The sequence below is a fragment of the Chelonia mydas genome, chromosome 11 (genome assembly GCF_015237465.2).
Source record: "Chelonia mydas isolate rCheMyd1 chromosome 11, rCheMyd1.pri.v2, whole genome shotgun sequence".
Lineage (NCBI taxonomy): Eukaryota > Metazoa > Chordata > Testudines > Cheloniidae > Chelonia > Chelonia mydas.
In genome coordinates, this window is record NC_051251.2 from 63,863,462 (window position 1) to 63,882,881 (window position 19,420).

At 44.0% G+C, this 19,420-nt stretch overlaps 1 protein-coding gene across 50 annotated transcripts in view; it reads left to right on the top strand.

Moving 5' to 3' along the window:
• The window catches only part of MAP2 (microtubule associated protein 2), a 342,823-nt gene that overhangs the window by 304,123 nt on the left and 19,280 nt on the right, over positions 1–19,420 (top strand). For all 50 annotated transcript variants that reach the window (XM_043525130.1, XM_043525141.1, XM_037912108.2 and 47 more), the window contains 2 exons: positions 1,102–1,255; positions 4,007–4,347. In XM_043525130.1, coding sequence (XP_043381065.1) covers positions 1,102–1,255; positions 4,007–4,347 — 495 coding nt within the window. The remainder of the gene's footprint in view (positions 1–1,101; positions 1,256–4,006; positions 4,348–19,420) is intronic.

Genomic DNA, 19,420 nt, shown 5'->3' on the forward strand with positions numbered 1-19,420 from the left:
TGTGACACTCCAAGTGCCTTTCCCAGACCTGAAGAAGAGCTCTGTAAGCTCAAAAGCTTGTCTCTGTCACCAGCAGAAGTTGGTCCAATAAAAGATATTACCTCACCCACCTTGTCTCTCTAATATGCTGGGACCAACATGGCTACAACAACACTTCAAAAACCATAAGTTATACATGTAGGGCCAGCTCCGCCCTTGGTGAAATGGACACAGCTCCCTTGACTTCAGTGGAGTTGCGCCTATTTACAAAAGCAGAGTAGCTAGCCCCTGTGTAATTTGGTCATAAAATAAATGTAAGTGGCTAAGGACAGCAGCACCAACATGCCTTTCAGGAAGTTTGTAATTTACACTCATTTAGTATTCAAGATTTCTTGTTCCATGACTTCCTAACCAGAACTCCTCTTTCACTAAGGGCCAAAGCTCACTGAAACGGATAGAAAGACTCCCAGATTTGGCTTCATTGGGATTTGGATCAAGCTCCAAGAGTCCATTTTTGCCCCATTGAACTCACGTCGGGTTTTGACATTGACTTCAGTGGGAGAAAAATCAGCCTTGATACATTTTTGGTCAAATCAGTGAAACAGCATATATATTCAGGGTCTATTCAGTGAAGTTTGGAAATAAACAGAGGGGAGTTTCCCCTGAAATAGGCAACCATACATTTAAGGAGCCTTGTAAAAATGAATTTGCTGGATTGTTCAGCATAGTCTTAGGCAAACTGAAAATCTAGAGTGGGCTTTTCAAAAGGGTTCAGTATTGACCGAACTCAGCTCTCATTGAAGTCAGGAGGAGTTTTGCCATTCACTTCAGTGAGAGCAGAGTTCAGCCAACGCTGAGCACTTTTGAAATGTCTTCCCCTATGAGGCAGTCAATCTAAAAGCTAGATGCCCAGAGTCAGTAAATCCCAAGGGATTTAAGTGACTCATCAGACCTGGATAATCATCAGAGCTTCCTGCATGAAATGTAAAGGAACTGGGCGTCATTTGATCTCAGTTGCATGGGGCTACCATGGGATCGCACTTGTGTTAAACTAGTGAGAGATCACAATCTGGATAATTACGTTTACTGTAAAGCGATTTTTTTTCTTTTTGCTCCTATCAGGATGGAATAACCAAGAGTCCAGAAAAGCGTTCCTCTCTACCAAGACCTTCCTCCATCCTCCCCACTCGGAGAGGTATATCAGGAGACCGAGACAGAGATGAGAATTCTTTCTCCTTCAATAGCTCCATCTCCTCTTCAGTACGACGGACTACCCGTATGTTTCTCTGCAACCTAACTCTCCTGGGGTTTTCGCCCACCCTTGCTATATATTTCACACACTTGCTACATCCATCCCTACCTTTTCTTTGCCTTTAAAAAGTCGGCCTGAGTTGTACTGCTGGGACCAGAGATCTGGACCCCAAATTTGGGCATGTTCAGATATGGGGTGCTGTTGTGACCAATATAGCGACAAAGGTTTGAGTCCAGCTGTGGAACCAACCTTTCCCAAAGTCTGGGTTGCTCAGACCTAGGGCTGCAGTTGAAGCCCTTCTCTTGTATAAAAAAATCCCTTCACATGGGTTTCCCAGTTGTGTGACACATTTAATAGAGACCATTTATAAACAAAAAAAAGAAACACACACACTGTGAGCAGTATAATTTAAAAAAAAAAAAATAATTCTGATGATGTTATGAAAATGGGAGGCTTATTTAATAAATACCCAAGATTAGTTAATTTGTTGTTTTGGTTTAATGGTCTCCTGGTGCTTAGTTAATGCCACGCCAGAAAGAAGCTTTACCTAAAAATAGTTGTATGTAAGTTATTGGGGTGACTCATCAGAAGAAAGACACAGCACTTAACCAGCCAGGTGTTTTTATCAGGGTGTGACAGTGCTGTTAGCAGCTATTAACAGGGCATTATAGAAGCCGGCACTTAGCACCCAGTGTACTGGGTGTGGTTAAAGTAAGAGGAGGTTTGGAAGGTTAGACGGGAGCACTTGTATCTGTAGAGAGCCAATCATTAGCTCACCAGTTGGATAGCAGGGAGAAGAAAGCAAGCAGTATAAAAGGCTGAGCCAGCAAGCCAGAAAGGGGGCTGCTTCTAGCTGCTGCCATCTTTGTGTTGTACCTGGAGCACAAGGGAGAAAGCAATAATAAAGACACAGTGGAAGGTGTGTGATGTTTAATTCATCCAGAGGGTTTACCAGCCAGGATTTCCAGAAGTTGAAGCGGGGACCTGTTTGCACAGAAGCAAATCTATAGAACCATAATCTAAACAAGTTACCCTAAGACCAAGGAAATGTAACCACCCCTCTTCCCAGACATCCTCCCTTGCCAGTCTAGCATTCAGCTCAGGCCTCAGAACCTGGCTTGGTACTTACATGTCCCACAGGAATTCTTCTGTCTCTGCCTCTTCAGAAGCCATTTTTTTTTCAAAGAAGCCTAAGAACATAAGAATGGCCACACTGGGTGAGGCCAATGGTCTGTCTAGCCCTGTGTCCTGTATCTGACAGTGGCAGCTGCTTCAGAAGGAATGGACAGAATGGGGCGATTTTGAGTGATCGAGCCCCTGCTGTCCATTCCCAGCATCTGGCAGTCAGAGTTTTAGGAATACCCAGAGCATGGGGTTGCATACCTGACCATCTTGATTAATTGCCACTGATGGACCTATCCTCCATGAACTAATTCTTTTTTGAACCCAGTTATACGTTTGGCCTCCCCAACATCACTTGGCAGTGAGTTCCACAGGTTGACTGTGTGTTGCATGAAAAAGTACTTCCTTATGTTAGTTTTAAACCAGCTGACTTTTAATTTCATTGGACAACCCTTAGTTCATGTGTTATGTAAAGGGAGTTAGATACCCAAGTCCCACTGAAAATCCTTTGAAAATCCCATCTTGAGTATCGAGGATAAAGTGCAGCCCCATCTCAGTGCACAGTGACCCCTGGCTGGCATAGCAGCAAATGAACAACATGCCCATCCTCCTGTCTGGGGCAGCCGTATACCAGAGTGCGTTTGCCAAAAGGGATGGACGCCTGAGGAATAAAAAATAAAGGCTGCAGGGAGGCAGGAAAATCCCATTCTCTCTCCTGCATAGTCAGTGCAGTGAGAGAACCCTGACCGACAGTTGATTGGGAGAGAAAGAGCCCAATCTGGGAAAAGCAGAGATGAGAGTAAAGAGTGCTTAATCCATTTAGTGTGTCATGTTCAACAAAGAGGCTTTCTCCTTAGCCCCGGGAGTACCGGTACCTTGGGTCTCATCCGTCCCCAGTGACATAAATAGAATGAGTCCCTTTGATTTCACTGGCTGTTAGTGCACTCAAAGGGACTGATCTAAGAGGACTCCCCAGAAAATTCGGTGGAAGCCAAGGATGTATGTCCATACAGCAAGGAAAAGAGTACAATGTAGACTTCTGACTCCATTCCGGGGTTTTCTCTTGCTGCCTAATTTAATCATTTTAGAATTGAAATTGTCTTGACTAAGCTTTAAAGTGAACACTTTATTGAGGTGAAGGGGGTGGGGGGAGACAGTTCATGCCTTGGCTGATGCTGTTTGTATGACCTCTATTCCAGGTGTAGATTAAATAATAATTGAGGTATTCTTGTAATAATTACCTTGATACTTGCGCTAATAGAACAATAATTACCTGGGGGCAGATCCATAGGTGGAGTAAACGATCATTGCTCTTTTGAAGTCAATGTAGGTATGACTGTTTACACAAGCTGAGGATCTACCCTCTGGATTCTACTGTAGATACAAAGCTACTAGCTATGGTACATGACCAAATGCAGCCATGTATTTGAAATCTACTGTTCAAAAGTTTACAGTCGAAACCATCTCCACTATCTAGGCTACATTAATGCCTAATCCAAAAGCCCACTGAAGTCAGTGTGGGTCTGTCCATTGAGTTGGTGGGCTTTGCTTCAGGATACTTACAATTATAGGTGTCATAGTCTGTGGAGACGCAATATGAAGAAAAGAGCGATTTATCCATATGGTTTTAACGCTGTTGTGTCTTCAATATAGGATCGGAGCCAATTCGCAGGACAGGAAAGAGTGGCACTTCTACGCCCACTACCCCTGGATCCACTGCCATCACTCCTGGTACCCCACCCAGCTACTCCTCCCGTACCCCAGGCACTCCTGGGACCCCAAGCTATTCCAGAACCCCTCATACTCCAGGCACTCCTAAGTCTGCTATATTGGTGCCCACTGAGAAGAAAGTCGCCATCATACGCACTCCTCCAAAATCTCCAGCCACTCCTAAGCAACTACGACTTATTAACCAGCCTCTGCCGGACCTCAAGAATGTCAGATCCAAAATTGGATCGACAGACAACATCCGGTACCAGCCAAAAGGGGGACAGGTAAGAATTTACTCTAAATGCACAGTGAAGGTATTAATGTGCTGGGAAGGTCACAATTTTGAGATGCCCCATAAATAACAGTCAGAGCATTGCATCTGTTGTCACAGTTAGACGCTTTTTATTTAAATGATTTTAAATTGTGAGGGCCTGCTTTTCTTCAGAAAATTGTCTTGTAAACTGAAAATTAACTCCGGGAAAGATTTTTTTCATGCCTCACTGAGATCAGTTGAGAGGTCTGATGTACCTTCCAAGTCAAAGATGTGTGTTAGCCTAAAAACCAGAAGCTACTGCTTATTCAGTCCCCTGTTTAAATAGCAACGAATTAATAAGCTTAACAGACAGACAGGTAGTAGCCTTAATTAGAGGCGAAGTGTTTTATTAGTTTTAAACAACTGTAAAATGCAGGAGATGAATAAGAGGAAATAGAAGTATGTAAAATAATGAGTGGCATAAAGAAGATAGATTGGGAGCTTCTGTTCTCCCAATATCAGAGCAAGAACAAGGGATCAGAGAATAAAATTAAAAGGGGACAAATTCAAAAGTTACAAAATTTAATACTATTTGACATGTTGCATTATTATATTGTGGAACTCATTGCCACAGGAAGTTGTTGAGGCCAAGACCTTAATACAATTCAAAAAGGGATTGGACATTTATATGGGTAACAAGAATATCTAGATTTATTATAGTTAATTCTTAAAACAATTTTGGAATATTAAACCTCATGCTTTTGGCCTTAAGCCAGTCTCTAACTGTTAGAGACCAAGATGGGATCTAATACATCTGCCTATACTGGGGTTCTTATACCTTCCTCTTGAAGCATCTGGTACTGGCCACTGTCACAGGACTAGTTGGACTTCAGGCCTGGTTCAGCCAGGCAGTTCCTATGTTCCTAGATGGAGTGTATTGTCTAAAATAATTACATTATACTAATGCACGCTTTGTTAGCTCACATTTTGCTTTCCAATGGCTATCGCCTTTGGGTCACAGATTGGTCTGCGTAGCTCTTCGTTTCCATAGCAACAGCTACTCCTGTTCCTTATCTCCTTTAAGGGAAAGGGGAAATGTCTGCACATACATCAGTAGAGGCCAGAAGAATTTGCAACCAAGCAAGCTTTCTGCTCATAAAAGGCCATTGCTGTATCTTGTAACTTAGAGGCAGTGGCAATCAGTTTTATTAGTTTTATTGTTTCAAAAAGGAAACCAATCTCATATAGCACTGGACAAGCTAGATCAGTAAACCTAAAACCAACCAGACATATGCCTAAAGCATGGACCAAATTCAACCTCCTTTTGAGGTTATAAACATTTTGGTTACTTTATTTATCATAAAATGTTCGTCTGCCCTTCATGTTGACTCATGATCCAAATTTGCAAGGGTCTGAGTGCCCCCTACAAAGCACTCTGCGTCCTTAGCTCCCATTGGCTTCATTAGAAGTTGAGAGTGCTCAACACCTCACAAGAATAGCATACTGAGTGTCCGCCACTCCAATGGATTCTGGGTCCAATTCTGCAGCCTCTAATCGCGTGCAGGGTCAGAACATTTGTTTGAGTCAGAAGAGGGCAGATATCAAAATGCTAAATATCCATACTGATACCAGAACCTGCTGGACAATCTTGCATGAAAGCCAGTTCTCACAAGGTTTCCAAACCTGTGATTCAGATAAATGTCCAAGCTTTTGGATATTTATCCAGACCTCCAAAACACTGAGGTTCACCCTTCATTAATTTTAGAGAAAAGTTGGATCTTAACATTTTAATTTTGCATATCCATTCATTGCAGGTATTTGGGAGTGAAAAAAATGGTTAATGATATATTAGATCCCAATGCAGCTCTCAGTATGTAGATTCTGATCCTGCCAGGTGCTTTAGCGTGATCAGCCCCTTGCAGGATTGGGCTTGTGGCCAAATAGTCAAATAAGCCCCATAAGGATAATGCATCAACAAGTGTATTTTCTTCATTTATTTTGACACGTCTTTTTGATTATTTCTGATACTACTTCATCTCGCCCTGTACGTGTTCTGTAGTACATGTTGTAAAAGCTATATAAGACCTCAATACAGCACTCTGACAAACTTTTACTCCTAGTAATTTCATGCTGCATAAAATCTTTGCTAAGCTGTAAGAAGGGATCCGAGAATAGTTGATTTTGTGTTTGTTATTATAAAGAATTATCAGGTGGATTAATTCAGTGAGGATTACCAATTTGTACAGTATTGTATGTATACGAGTGTCTCCAATCAGTTATTGTACAAGCCCTTACTTACAATTTTACCTTGTTTTTCTGCCAGATATTGTGGCCTTATATGCTGAGATTTTTTTCTCAAAAAAATAAGTAGTATTTGTCTTTCAATGATATATAGCAGCTGGCAGTTCTTTCTTCTGGGGATCACAGGGGAAATTTGATGGGTGAATATAAAAAATATGATTGAAACTAAGGATTTTGATACTTTATTCCTCAGTGGTTTGTGACCATTATATATGGCTTGGGCAAAGAGAATGACTCACTGAGTACTTCCTTTGTACTTTCTCTAGATCATCCTTCCTCAGTCTAAACAAGAGTTCTGGGTTGCTGTTTTTTTCTTTTCTGTTGTTCAGTCTTACGGCATCAGCCTATCATGTTAAAACCTGAAAACAAATTTATTTTCTTTGTTGTTGCCTTCCTATATCATGTCTGGCAGTGTATATTCCGGCGGCTGAAATGAACTGCTGTCTGCTCTCTGATTTTACTGATGATGTATGAAACAAATAGAAGGCAACTTGAACTTTATAACCTGAGTTGAAGTTGCAGTACTGATAGTAATAACCATAGGAAAAACAATGTCTGGGCAAGTAAGCAAACATGACAGGGAAATTATATCAAGTGTATAACTATGCAACCCTAAAGTGTCATTTAGAGACACAGTCTTTTGTTTCACCAGAGGCATGTGTTAACCTAACACAAAGTCCATTCTGGGCTTACTGTGGTCCTGGAGAAAGCAGTTGCATTGCAACAGTGCCAGAGTTTGATGTGCATGGTTGAAGAAGCTGGAGGTGTTTGAATGTTAAATAAATCAAGAAAGAAATACAGGGTTTCATCCTTGAATCTCTTTAGAAGTTCATCAGCCAACAAATTAATTTAAATTCAGTTCTGTCTCACCATTTAAAAAAGGTTTAAAAGGAAAGCGGCTTTACAGGACAGAAAAAACATACTTCTGGGGAAAAACCAAGTTCATGTTGCATCATAATAGGTCCCTACTAGTAGCATGCAGTATGAGAAGTATTTAACGGGTGTTCTGCAGCATTGAGAACTGAGGGGGTTCTGTGCTGTGTGATGTTAGCCACTGGGCAGTTGTCTGGTTTTCTCCTTATAGAAAAATATGATGAAATGTAGGATTCTTGGCAAAGCTCAGACACGACTTACTTATGGGTACATCTGTTGGGCATCAGATTAGGGTTGCCAACCCTCCAGGATTGTCCTGGAGTCTCCAGGATTAAAGATTAATCCTTAATTAAACGTTATGTCATGTGATGAAACCTCCAGGAATACGTCCAAATAAAATTGGCAACCCAACTTCAGAAGGATTTTAGCACTGTCTCAGCCATGAAGGAAATACTGCACTGTCAGAAGGACGCAATTTGCATATATTCTTTCTAAGATGGCGTTTGGGAAGAATGGGGGGAAAAATCTGTTACAGATATCAAGTGTTTTTCTATTTTGTGTTTTCTTCATGGAATTATACCCATGGAAGTGAGAAGATGTTTGTAAAGGTACTGATTGTACCAAAGAACATTGATCTAATCACTGACATGGAATGTATGTTAAATATGACTTGTCAGCAATCAACGATAAATCCAAATTATGTTTTAAAAATAAAAATAAAAAAAATGCTAAAATCAAATCTAAGACATGGGCCAGATCCTCAGTGGTGTAAATCAGCATGATTTCAATGAAGTCAATAGGGTTACATAGATCTACCCGAGCTGAGAACTTGCTCCTAAGTATTTATTAGCATCACTGACTTCAGGAATAGCCAAGCAATTGGTAATGAGTAATCTGGCAAATAGAAAAAATATGTATCCACACCCAGTTATGGAATGGAGTCTCTCCAAAAGCTTTTTTGGAGATAAAGACAGAAATTCATTGTCTGCCCAAAGCTGTGGAGAATAAATTGCATTCAGCCACGTTTTATAAAATCTGAAGTGCATAAATATGGTACTGTGCTATATGGTGACCAGCCCTTTTTAAAGGGAGATAGCGATCTCAGCCCACCTGTCCTGCAGCCGATTTGCCTCCCTAAGTGCAGACAAGGAATTTAGTCACATGACAGACTGAACCAAGCCTCTGTCCGGGTAGAAAAACAGAGGTCAGTGGATAGCCAAAGGGGGACTGCAGAGTGAACATGCAGAGTGCAAGATAGAGCCTGAGACGGACTGACAGTCAGTCAGTCTCCTGAAGTGGTCCCTGAGGAAGGAATTGGGGCTGGGAAGAAAGGCCCACCTGTACGTTTTGGTTTCCTTTTGGGGAGAAAGCAAAGAAGGCATGCCAGGCCTTGGGTCTTCTCCAGAGACTTAGAGAACATAGGAAGAGAGTTCCTCTGGGAGGCGGGGCTGTGCCCAGGGTAAGCCTGGGATGGAAGACCTTTTTGTGCTTATTTTGGAACTTTGTGTTAATAAAACCAGACTCCAAGACAGGCTGTTATTGGACTTGTGAAAGCCTCTTTTCGGGTTATTGAGGAATCGAGAGTGAAAACGGAGGCAGGGTGACTTATATCCAGATAAGGGAATGTGTGTGAGGTGGCCACCCCTGTGACATACCAACATTCAATAGAGGGTAAAACCTGCCCAGAAACCACATGAATTTTATGAAAATGAATAGTGATCTGCTAATAAGTGATACAGTGACAACTGCAGAGAAGGAGGAGGTCTGATACCTGCTGGGAGAGCAATACAGCAGTGCACAGACAATCCAGGAAGTTTTTGGAAAGTGTAGGGGACAATTTCCTGGTGCAAGTGCTGGGGGAACCAAGTAGGGGCAGAGCTCTTCTTGACCTGCTGCTCACAAACTGCGAAGAATTAGTAGGGGAAGCAAAAGTGGATGGGAACCTGGGAGGCAGTGACCATGAGATGGTCGAGTTCAGGATCCTGACACAGGGAAGAAAGGAGAGCAGCAGAATACGGACCCTGGACTTCAGAAAATAAGACTTTGACTCCCTTAGGGAACTGATGGGCAGGATCCCCTGGGAGAATAACATGAGGGGGAAAGGAGGCCAGGAGAGCTGGCTTGTATTTTAAAGAATCCTTATTGAGGTTACAGAGACAAACCATCCCAATGTGTAGAAAGAATAGTAAATATGGCAGGCGACCAGCTTGGCTTCACAGTGAAATCCTTTCTGATCTTAAACACAAAAAAGAAGCTTACAAGAAGTCGAAGATTGGACAAGTGACCAGGGAAGAGTATAAAAATATTGCTCGGGCATGCAGGAGTGAAATCAGGAAGGCCAAATCACACCTGGAGTTGCAGCTAGCAAGAGATGTTAAGAGTAACAAGAATGGTTTCTTCAGGTATGTTAGCAACAAGAAGAAAATCAAGGAAAGTGTGGGCCCCTTACTGAATGAGGGAGGCAATCTAGTGACAGAGAATGTGGAAAAAGCTAATGTACTCAATGCTTTTTTTGCCTCTGTCTTCACGAACAAGGTCAGCTCCCAGACTACTGCACCGGGCAGCACAGCATGGGGAGGAGGTGACCAGCCCTCTGTGCAGAAAGAAGTGGCTTGGGACTATTTAGAAAAGCTGGATGAGCACAAGTCCATGGGGCCGGATGCACTGCATCCCAGGGTGCTAAAGGAATTGGCGGTTGTGATTGCAGAGCCATTGGCCATTATCTTTGAAAACTCATGGTGATCGGGGGAAGTCCCGGATGACTGGAAAAAGACTAATGTAGTGCCCATCTTTAAAAAGGGGAAGGAGGAGGATCCTGGGAACTACAGGCCAGTCAGCCTCACCTCAGTCCTTGGAAAAATCATGGAGCAGGTCCTCAAGGAATCAATTCTGAAGCACTTAAAGGAGAGGAAAGTGATCAGGAATAGTCAGCATGGATTCACCAAGGGCAAGTCATGCCTGACTAATCTAATTGCCTTCTATGACGAGATAACTGGCTCTGTGGATGAGGGGAAAGCAGTGGACGTGTTGTTCCTTGACTTTAGCAAAGCTTTTGACACGGTCTCCCACAGTATTCTTGTCAGCAAGTTAAAGTATGGGCTGGATGAATGGACTATAAGGTGGGTAGAAAGTTGGCTAGATTGTCGGGCTTAACGGGTAGTGATCAATGGCTCCATGTCTAGTTGGCAGCCGGTATCAAGTGGAATGCCCCAAGGGTCAGTCCTCGGGCCGGTTTTGTTCAATATCTTCATAAAAGATCTGGAGCATGATGTGGATTGCACCCTCAGCAAGTTTGCAGATGACACTAAACTGGGAGGAGAGGTAGATACGCTGGAGGGTAGGGATAGGATACAGCGGGACCTAGACAAATTAGAGGATTGGGCCAAAAGAAATCTGATGAGGTTCAACAAGGACAAGTGCAGAGTCCTGCACTTAGGATGGAAGAATCCCATGCACCGCTACAGACTAGGAACCAAATGGCTAGGCAGCAGTTCTGCAGAAAAGGACCTAGGGATTACAGTGGACGAGAAGTTGGATATGAGTCAACAGTGTGCCGTTGTTGCCAAGAAGGCCAATGGCATTTTGGGATGTATAAGTAGGGGCATTGCCAGCAGATCGAGGGACGTGATCGTTCCCCTCTATTCGACATTGGTGAGGCCTCATCTGGAGTACTGTGTCCAGTTTTGGGCCCCACACTACAAGAAGGATGTGGAAAAATTGGAAAGCGTCCAGCGGAGGGCAACAAAAATGATTAGGGGACTGGAACACATGACTTATGCGGAGAGGCTGAGGGAACTGGGATTGTTTAGTCTGCGGAAGAGAAGAATGAGGGGGGATTTGATAGCTGCTTTCAACTACCTGAGAGGGGGTTCCAAAGAAGATGGATCTAGACTGTTCTCAGTGGTAGCAGATGACAGAACAAGGAGTAATGGTCTCAAGTTGCAGTGGGGGAGGTTTAGATTGGATATTAGGAAAAACTTTTTCATTAGGAGGGTGGTGAAACACTGGAATGCGTTACCTATGGAGGTGGTGGAATCTCCTTGCTTAGAAGTTTTTAAGGTCAGGCTTGACAAAGCCCTGGCTGGGATGATTTAGTTGGGGATTGGTCCTGCTTTGAGCAGGGGGTTGGACTAGATGACCTCCTGAAGTCCCTTCCAACCCTGATATTCTATGATTCTATGATTTAACTAAGCATCTCAGAGTGGGAAGGCTGTGTAAACTAAGGGTTCTATCCTGCCACGTAAAATTCCCATTAAGGTCCCCTTAATTGTGTCCAGTCCTTCTTACTTCAAGAGGAGCTGTGAGGGCAGAATCTGTCCACCAGGCGCTTTCTGACTCAATTTTCTTTAAACCAGCTCTGAAAAAAATGTACATGCACTAATGAAAGGAGAAAAATAAACAGGGCCAAATTACATGCTGCTTCAGTATTTGTGTGCTAGCAGGTGAAGCGTGCAGAGAATCCCCTCCCTCCTCAGCATGCAGGAAGCCATCCTGCAGCCAGGGCTCTCCAAGTGTAATGGCTGGGGAGCTGCTGGTGCTGCTGACAGCACGAACACCGTGGAGGGGCGTATCTGGGTGGGTTGTGGCTATGGCTACAGGTGAGTGTGTTCCCCTACCAACAGAGAGATTGTGCTAGATTCAACTCTCAGTTGTATCAGTGTAAATGGGGAGTAAATCCACTAAAGACAGTAGAGAAGACCGGTGAAATTCAGAGCAGAATCTGGCCCATTATGCCCATTTCTGCCCTACCCAGGCATAATATCTCAGTCACCTCTTGCCTCCACCAACCCTCCTCTGGTTGGGAGACATAACTGAGCCTTAAGTATCTGGGCCTCGATTCCGGAAAGCATCTTATGTATATTTTCAAGTATGTGCTTAAAGTTAAGCACGTGAATAGGTGCATTCCTGAATCAGGGACATAGCAGGCAAATTTTAAAGGGTGTAGATCTACTCTGAAACTCGGCTACTGCCAAAGTACTTAGCTAACACGTCACTATAAGGCAGTTGTGTCCATATAGTTAGACCTAGTTCAACTGTCTCTGTTTGCATATTTACCAAGGCAACAGTTCATAGGAGTAAGATAGTGTCACACAATTGCATTTCCATCATCAAGGGTCTGTTTTTGTGGATTTAAAAAATAGCTGGAGAGATTCCTTCCAGGCTGGAACTTGGAGAAGATGTCTGAATCCAAGAGCATTTTTTTAATTTGAAAATCAGAAATCAGTACATCCCTTGTTAAACAGAGGTGTGCAAACGCAGGGATAAGTAAGAGATTTCAGGCCCTATTTTAAAACTCTCCTTTTGTTCAAACAACATCTTTTTTCTGAAAGCTTTTTTAACTTTTGAAATTTTGCTGACTATTAGTGGTTTGTACAAAAATAATGACGGGTGGCCTTATTCTACAGTCCTTTTTTACAAAAGCTCCCACTGATTTAATGGAAGGTTTTTTGGAATCATGACTAAAAAGTTAGGTCCTGAATTATTTTAATTATTTTGGCCACGAAGAAGGTTACTGCTACTTGTACATGTATTTATTTATTTTTTTTACAGACACTCTAGCAAGCAGGTGGAGGAGTCTCTTCTGTTTGTGGGAAGGTGGGAGGATAGGTTTATAGGAATGAGCATAGAGTTGGGAATCTGAATCCTGATCTGCCACCCACTTGCTATGTGATCTTGGGTCAGTCACTTCATGGATAAGACTTAGGGTCAGATTGTGAACCACTTTTTCACATTATCTAGCTCCATTGACTTCACTGGAACTACTCATGTGAGTAGCTGCTACCCAATGTGAGCAGGGGTAGGGCCCAATCCACAGCCCATTGAAGTCAATGGCAAGATTCCCATTAACTGCAATAGGTTTTGGATCTCACAGAGGAGTAGTGAGTACAAATGAGTTGCTATGTGTTTGAACATGAGAAATGCTCTATGCGCACTACATATGTTATTGTGTAATATCATTTCAGTAATTCACAGGGAGCAGCTATGCCTGTTAGTGAGCATATGCAATAGCCACATTGATGTGCATCTGGAACCTGCCTTGTGTCAATTTGAAACAAAAACGGTGGTTCACAGAATGTGCTTCTGCCCAACAAAAACATGCAGGCACAAACGGGATCGGATTTGTATAGTTAAATGTTAAATACCATGCTCTACTGTGGGTCAACGAAGATGAAGTACGTTTATGTTGCTAAAGTGGAAAGAGAATATTCTGTCGGGCACTGTTTTCATTTTAAAATTGCAGATTTGAAAGGAAAGGAGGACTTGTGGCACCTTAGAGACTAACCAATTTATTTGAGCATAAGCTTTCGTGAGCTACAGCTCACTTCATCGGATGCATTCAGTGGAAAATACAGTGAGGAGATTTATATACACACAGAACATGAAAAAATGGGTGTTTATCATGATAGACACCAAGAGTACGTCTAGACTGCAAAAAAGAAACCAATGCAGCGAGTCTCAGTGCTCAGGTCAACTGACTTGGGTTCACGGGGCTTGAACTATGGGGCTAAAAATAGCAGCATAGATGTTACTGCACAGACTGGGGCTCAGGCTCTGAGACCCTCCCAGATAGCCAGGTTACAGAGTCTATGCTCCAGCCCGAGCAGGAACTTCTGCATTGCGATTTTTAGCCCTGCAGTGCAAACACCGTGAGCCCAAGTCAGTTAATCCAAACTCTGAGACTTGCTGCCTTGGGGATTTTTTGGCAGTGTAGACATATCCTCAGAGCCTGATTCTCCATTCCCTCACCTCAGTTACACAAGCCCTAAAGATTGAAAATCACTCCCCTTAAACATGCTGGGCCTAATCTGTATGCCTAACTCCATCCAAATGCCGATACTTAAGATCTTGATGTCAATGGTACTGTTTGCACGAGGAAGGATTATTGGTAAAGTTTATAGGGTCAGGCCCATTATTCAGGCAAACTTTGAATCTATTTTTTGAAGTCCAGTACCAGAAACAAAATGTGCTGAATCATGACTTTTATTTTAGGTTGGTTTAATTCAGATCTTCACTTTTTTGTGCGTCGAGGGGAATGTTCTCTAAGATTCGATTTTTACCATTTATTTTATTCCTATCAGATACCCTGAGTTACTGATAAAAGGTGTAGAGAATACCGATCACAGCTATCTCATTGTGACTTTGTGCTCCCCGGTCTGTTCGGTAAATCCACCTGCTGTCTCTTTACTTATACTTAGATTGCAAGCTCTTTGATGCAGAGACCATCATTTTGCTATGAGTTTTGTACAGCACCTAGCACAGTGCGGATAAGGCCTCTAGGTGCTGCTGCAACATACATTATAAACAATAAAAATAACCTTTATAGTGGTTGGGTTTAAAGATCACATACAGATTTTTGTTCTCAGCATTAAAGAATATTTTACAATTTCCCCCCCACTTGTTAATTTTGGAGGGAGAGCTTTTCCATATGATACACATGAGAACACCATTTTTTAACTCCCTTCCATGTGATTTGAGCATTTCGGAATTTCATGGGTTTGTGATGTTGACTTAATGTCACAATTTAAGCATTTAATTTTCTTTGGTGCATAAGAGTATTAGTACTTAAAAGATTTATACTCCCAGCAGTTATTACTTTCCCTGTTGTATTCTGATGACATGGGATATTTTTTGCTGTTCAGGGAATAGCTGATTCAGTGACCATATGATTAACTAGATAAATGCCTTTGGGTGGCTTTGGCCAGCTTGACCCTCTCCGGGGCAGCGGGGAGCCAGACCACCTCGCTACTTCTGTCAGGAGTGTCGGGGAACTAGCCTGGCTGCAGAGCCAACAGTCAGTAGCTCAGGCCCTCAAGCAGGGGCTGAGCAAACAGTTCACTAGCAAACCCAGGCTCCTGGCTCCAAGAGGCCTGGGAGAGGGGCAGACGGCCACCCGCGAGTTGAGTGGCAGGGGGGATGAAGGCTCACCCACTCCACTGCATCCCAGCCCGGGGCCCTAGAAGCGGCAGAAGACCCGCTGCTGTGTCAGTGGGGATCCTGGCCGCAACACACTGACATTGGCTCTGGCAGCGTTGCAGCCTGACTAGGGTCGGCTGCCCCCGGGCTACCTTCCTATCTCCCCCTCTAGAGGTAACCTGGGTCCAGCCGGCATCCTCCAAGGGGTCACACACCCTGGGCTCCTCGGGGTAACTGGCGCATGGTTGGCTTGACAGCTCCTCGGGGTAACTGGCGATCTGCAAGCTTGGCAGCGTCTCTGGGCTCGGGCTAGCATCAGGAATTGGCTGGTCTGGCCAGTCCTCGGGTCGGCCGCCGATAGCCCTGGTCTCCCAGCTGGAAGCTCCACCACAGGTGTCTGGCCTCTCCGGTGGCTGTGTTTCAACTGAGCTCTGTGGTCGGGCTTTTATACTTCCTGTCCTGCGCCCTGACCTCCGAGGGGCGGGTGCAGGGTTCACTGGCTCCATGCACTTTGGTGTCCGGAGAGGCTCATCCCTTTCCAGGGCAGCAGGGAGCCAGCCCACCTCGCTACAATGCCATGATTTGTTTTTAGCTATAATGAAGCTTTGCAAAAAGCAATAAACGGAATCCTTCAAAGATGTAAATCAGCGATCATTATGCTTAAAAAATGATCACGGGCAGGGCTGGTAGTACTGCCTGTTATTAAGGTTGCCTGACACATCCCATTATAAGACTCCTTTCCATTGCTTATAACTGCCAAACTTTAATTGTTAGGGCTGAAATTTTCCATGCCAAGTGTCTGTCTCAAGCTGGTTTCCTTCTTTCTTTCTTTCTTTCTTTCCTTCTTTCCTTCTTTCCTTCTTTCCTTCTTTCTTTCTTTCTTTCCAGCTAAAACAGTTCAGCTGTTTCCAAGGATGAGACTAGGAGAATAACACATTGGTTTTCCCACAGTAAAAATTCTTTTTTTTAACAGCTCTCGCACTCCCATGCTCTGGAGGAGGGACTTGAAATTTGGGAGGGACTGGCCTCGGTGTCTGGGATGTGTCTGCTCAAATTTGGCCTAAGTATAAGCCCATATGAGGCATGGTGGCTGAGTGCTCCAGGTGCTTGGCTACAATCCCAAAAGTCAGGGGTCGGAGTCTTGCTTGATCTCACACAGAAAGGCTGCCTCCAGTCCACCGAGATGCAAATGGGTACCTGATTCACTGGGTTAGGGAAGACTGAAGGCTGGTGGTGGGGAAGAGAGAAACTTGGACTGAGAATGAGGTGGGGGGATATTGGGACAAGCTGAGCAAGGAGCCTGGGAGCCAGGGGGAGTGGGACTAGTAAGCAAAGAGACTTAGACAGGGAGCTGGGAGGGCAAAGAGACTAGGACTTAGAACCAGTGGGGCAGAAGGAAGAGGTGAAGGGGGAAGGGAGACAGATGGGATGAGTAGCCAGGGTGCGTGGGGAGAACTGAGGCAGGCTGGGCAAAGAGGTGGAGACAAGGAGCTCGGGAGGCAGCGACACTAAGATTGGATGAGGATCTCGGGAAGGTAGATCAGGGCTAGGAGACAGAGTGAGCAGAGAATGTGGTTGGGTGGGGGAAGGGAAAGAAGAGGAGGTCAGTGTGGAGAAGAGAGACAGATCGGATGAGGAGCCAGGAGGTGGGGGACGCTGAGCGTGGCTGGGCAAGGAGCTGGGGGAAACTGGAAATGTCTGGGCAATACGGCTGGGAATGGGGTGGGAGACTGAAACTGGAAAGGGAATTGGCAGGGGGACACTAGCTCTTCATGGGTAAGGAGACTGGGACTGTGATGAGAAGCCTGAGAAGTTGAGACTGGGATTGCATAGGCCAGGAGAATGGGACTGGGACAAGCAGCCAGGAGTGGGGAAAAGACAAGACTGGGACAGGGGAAGTTTGGAAGGGACAGGCCAGCAGGTGTCAAATTTTGGAGGAATGGACAGAGGAGTCTATGCCCACTAGAGAACACTCCCCTCCAGAGCCTAGATTCCTGAATCTCACCATTCCTCTGCTGTCTGCGAACGTCTATGAAATCCCCCTCTTGTGCTGGTCCATATAGAGGATGGCAACCTATTACTGCTATCAGTTACTCTGTTAACTCAAGTGGACAGATTTGTGTGGTGGATCTAAAGGTTCCAGCCCTACTGATGACCCATGTGGGTGTCAATATGATGCCACATAATGGAATTTCTGGGCAGGGTTCAGTTTGCTTTTTTAAAAACCTAGGAAATTGCACACACAAAAACCTGTCTAGTATGCCATCCCCAGAGTAGGTCCTTACTGTGCACAGACTGAATCAGGGGCCCTGTGGGAAAAATAGTATGTGACCATGTAATTAAAGATTGTATCCTAATGGACACACACAAGGAGATGAAATTAAGGTTGCATAGGGATAATTCTGCCATTTCCTAACTTTTGAGTGCTTGACTTTGCAACCTTAATAATGTTCTTTTAATGTGTGTGTGTGTAATAGAATTATAGTTCACCACAAATGTAATCTTTTTAAAGGGACATATTAATTTAAATTAAATATTCTTTTAATCACTACTGTATTTATTACATGCCTCTATATGATGTCTATCACCACTGTTTCTGGGAGTCCTTTACAACATTTTGGCCAAACTGCCCAAATTTAGGGCCTATTCCAAAGTGACTAGAGATTTTGGGTGCCTCAATTTTTTAGGTGCTTCATCTGAGTCACCTTAAAGTCCTGATTTGCAGAAAGTGTTGAGCACTCACTTGAGCATACCACGGTATCAGACCTTCTTATTCGACAAAGAACAGGGAACTTTCTTGTTGAGCAAAAGGCAGATGATGCTCATTCTTCAAGAGTTGGTGTGCCCTGGGACATTCCAGACCTTTTATTTAGCTACCCTGAATGAAGTGATGTGTTTTGAGTCTCCTGAGAAAGGTGCCAGTTTCACACTGGATCCCAGAACATTTTTGATTTTCTAGATAGTAGCCAGCACCTTGAATTTCTCCTGGGATAGGCCCAATCCTGCTGCCACTGAAGCTGTGAAGAGTTTTGCCATGTATGTGAATGGCAGCATGATCAGGCCCTCTGTGCAGAGTACAGGTTTTCTAGGTTTTCAAGGGTCTGACCCGCTTGGAAAATAGGCAGCCCCATTCTGCACCAGCTGAAGTCTCCCAAGTGGCCCTGGTTGCCAAAATGAAGATGAACATATTACCAAGGCATCATCATGATCATCACTAGAAGTGACAGACATGGAGATCACTGTAGCCAGGTCCCTGTCTGACTTGGTTGGACACAATCTCTTAGGCAGCTGAAGATGAAGAATGGATTCTTAACTACAGCTGCCACCTCAGGGTTGATCCAAAGCCCATTGGAATCAGTGGAAACACTTCCATCACCTTGAGTGGACTTTGGATCAGGCTCTAGATGTCAATAACAGATTATAATGATATCATGTAGCCTCCTTTCCCCTTCCATGCAATCATGTTCATACCACTCCTCACAACTATGAAGCTGGTGCCCCTCCATATATCACTGTTCAGAGGGGTATTTCTGCTAAAGAGACAAAGAAACATAGGTTTGTATGAACTGATGGACCTAGATGCCCTCCTCATAAGGCCTACCCATGCTGTTCTTATTCCCAGTGATATCAATATTACTTGGAGAAAACACATCCCATTGAGATGAGGTCAGTGGGAGTTTTGCCTGAATAAAGGCTACAGGATTGAGCCACTGACCTTTGCAGAGAGATTTTTTAACATGGAAAATAGGTTGCAGGAGGCCTGACTCTCTTCTCAGAGTGGGTGACGTTCACCCAATGCAGAGGGCCACCATTAGGCGTATACACCAGTTAAGCCCCCCTTTATTGGAGGCTTCATAGTGGGATTTAACTTATGCAGAAGCCTTGTGCTTTCCCTCTACTCAGGGTGAATACACCCATTGGCTTTAAACCAATCACTCCACTAGCCTCCGTGAGGCAAGAGCACGATCTAGCCTCAAGTTCAGTGTGTATGTCTCTGGAAAGTGCTGATCACAGTA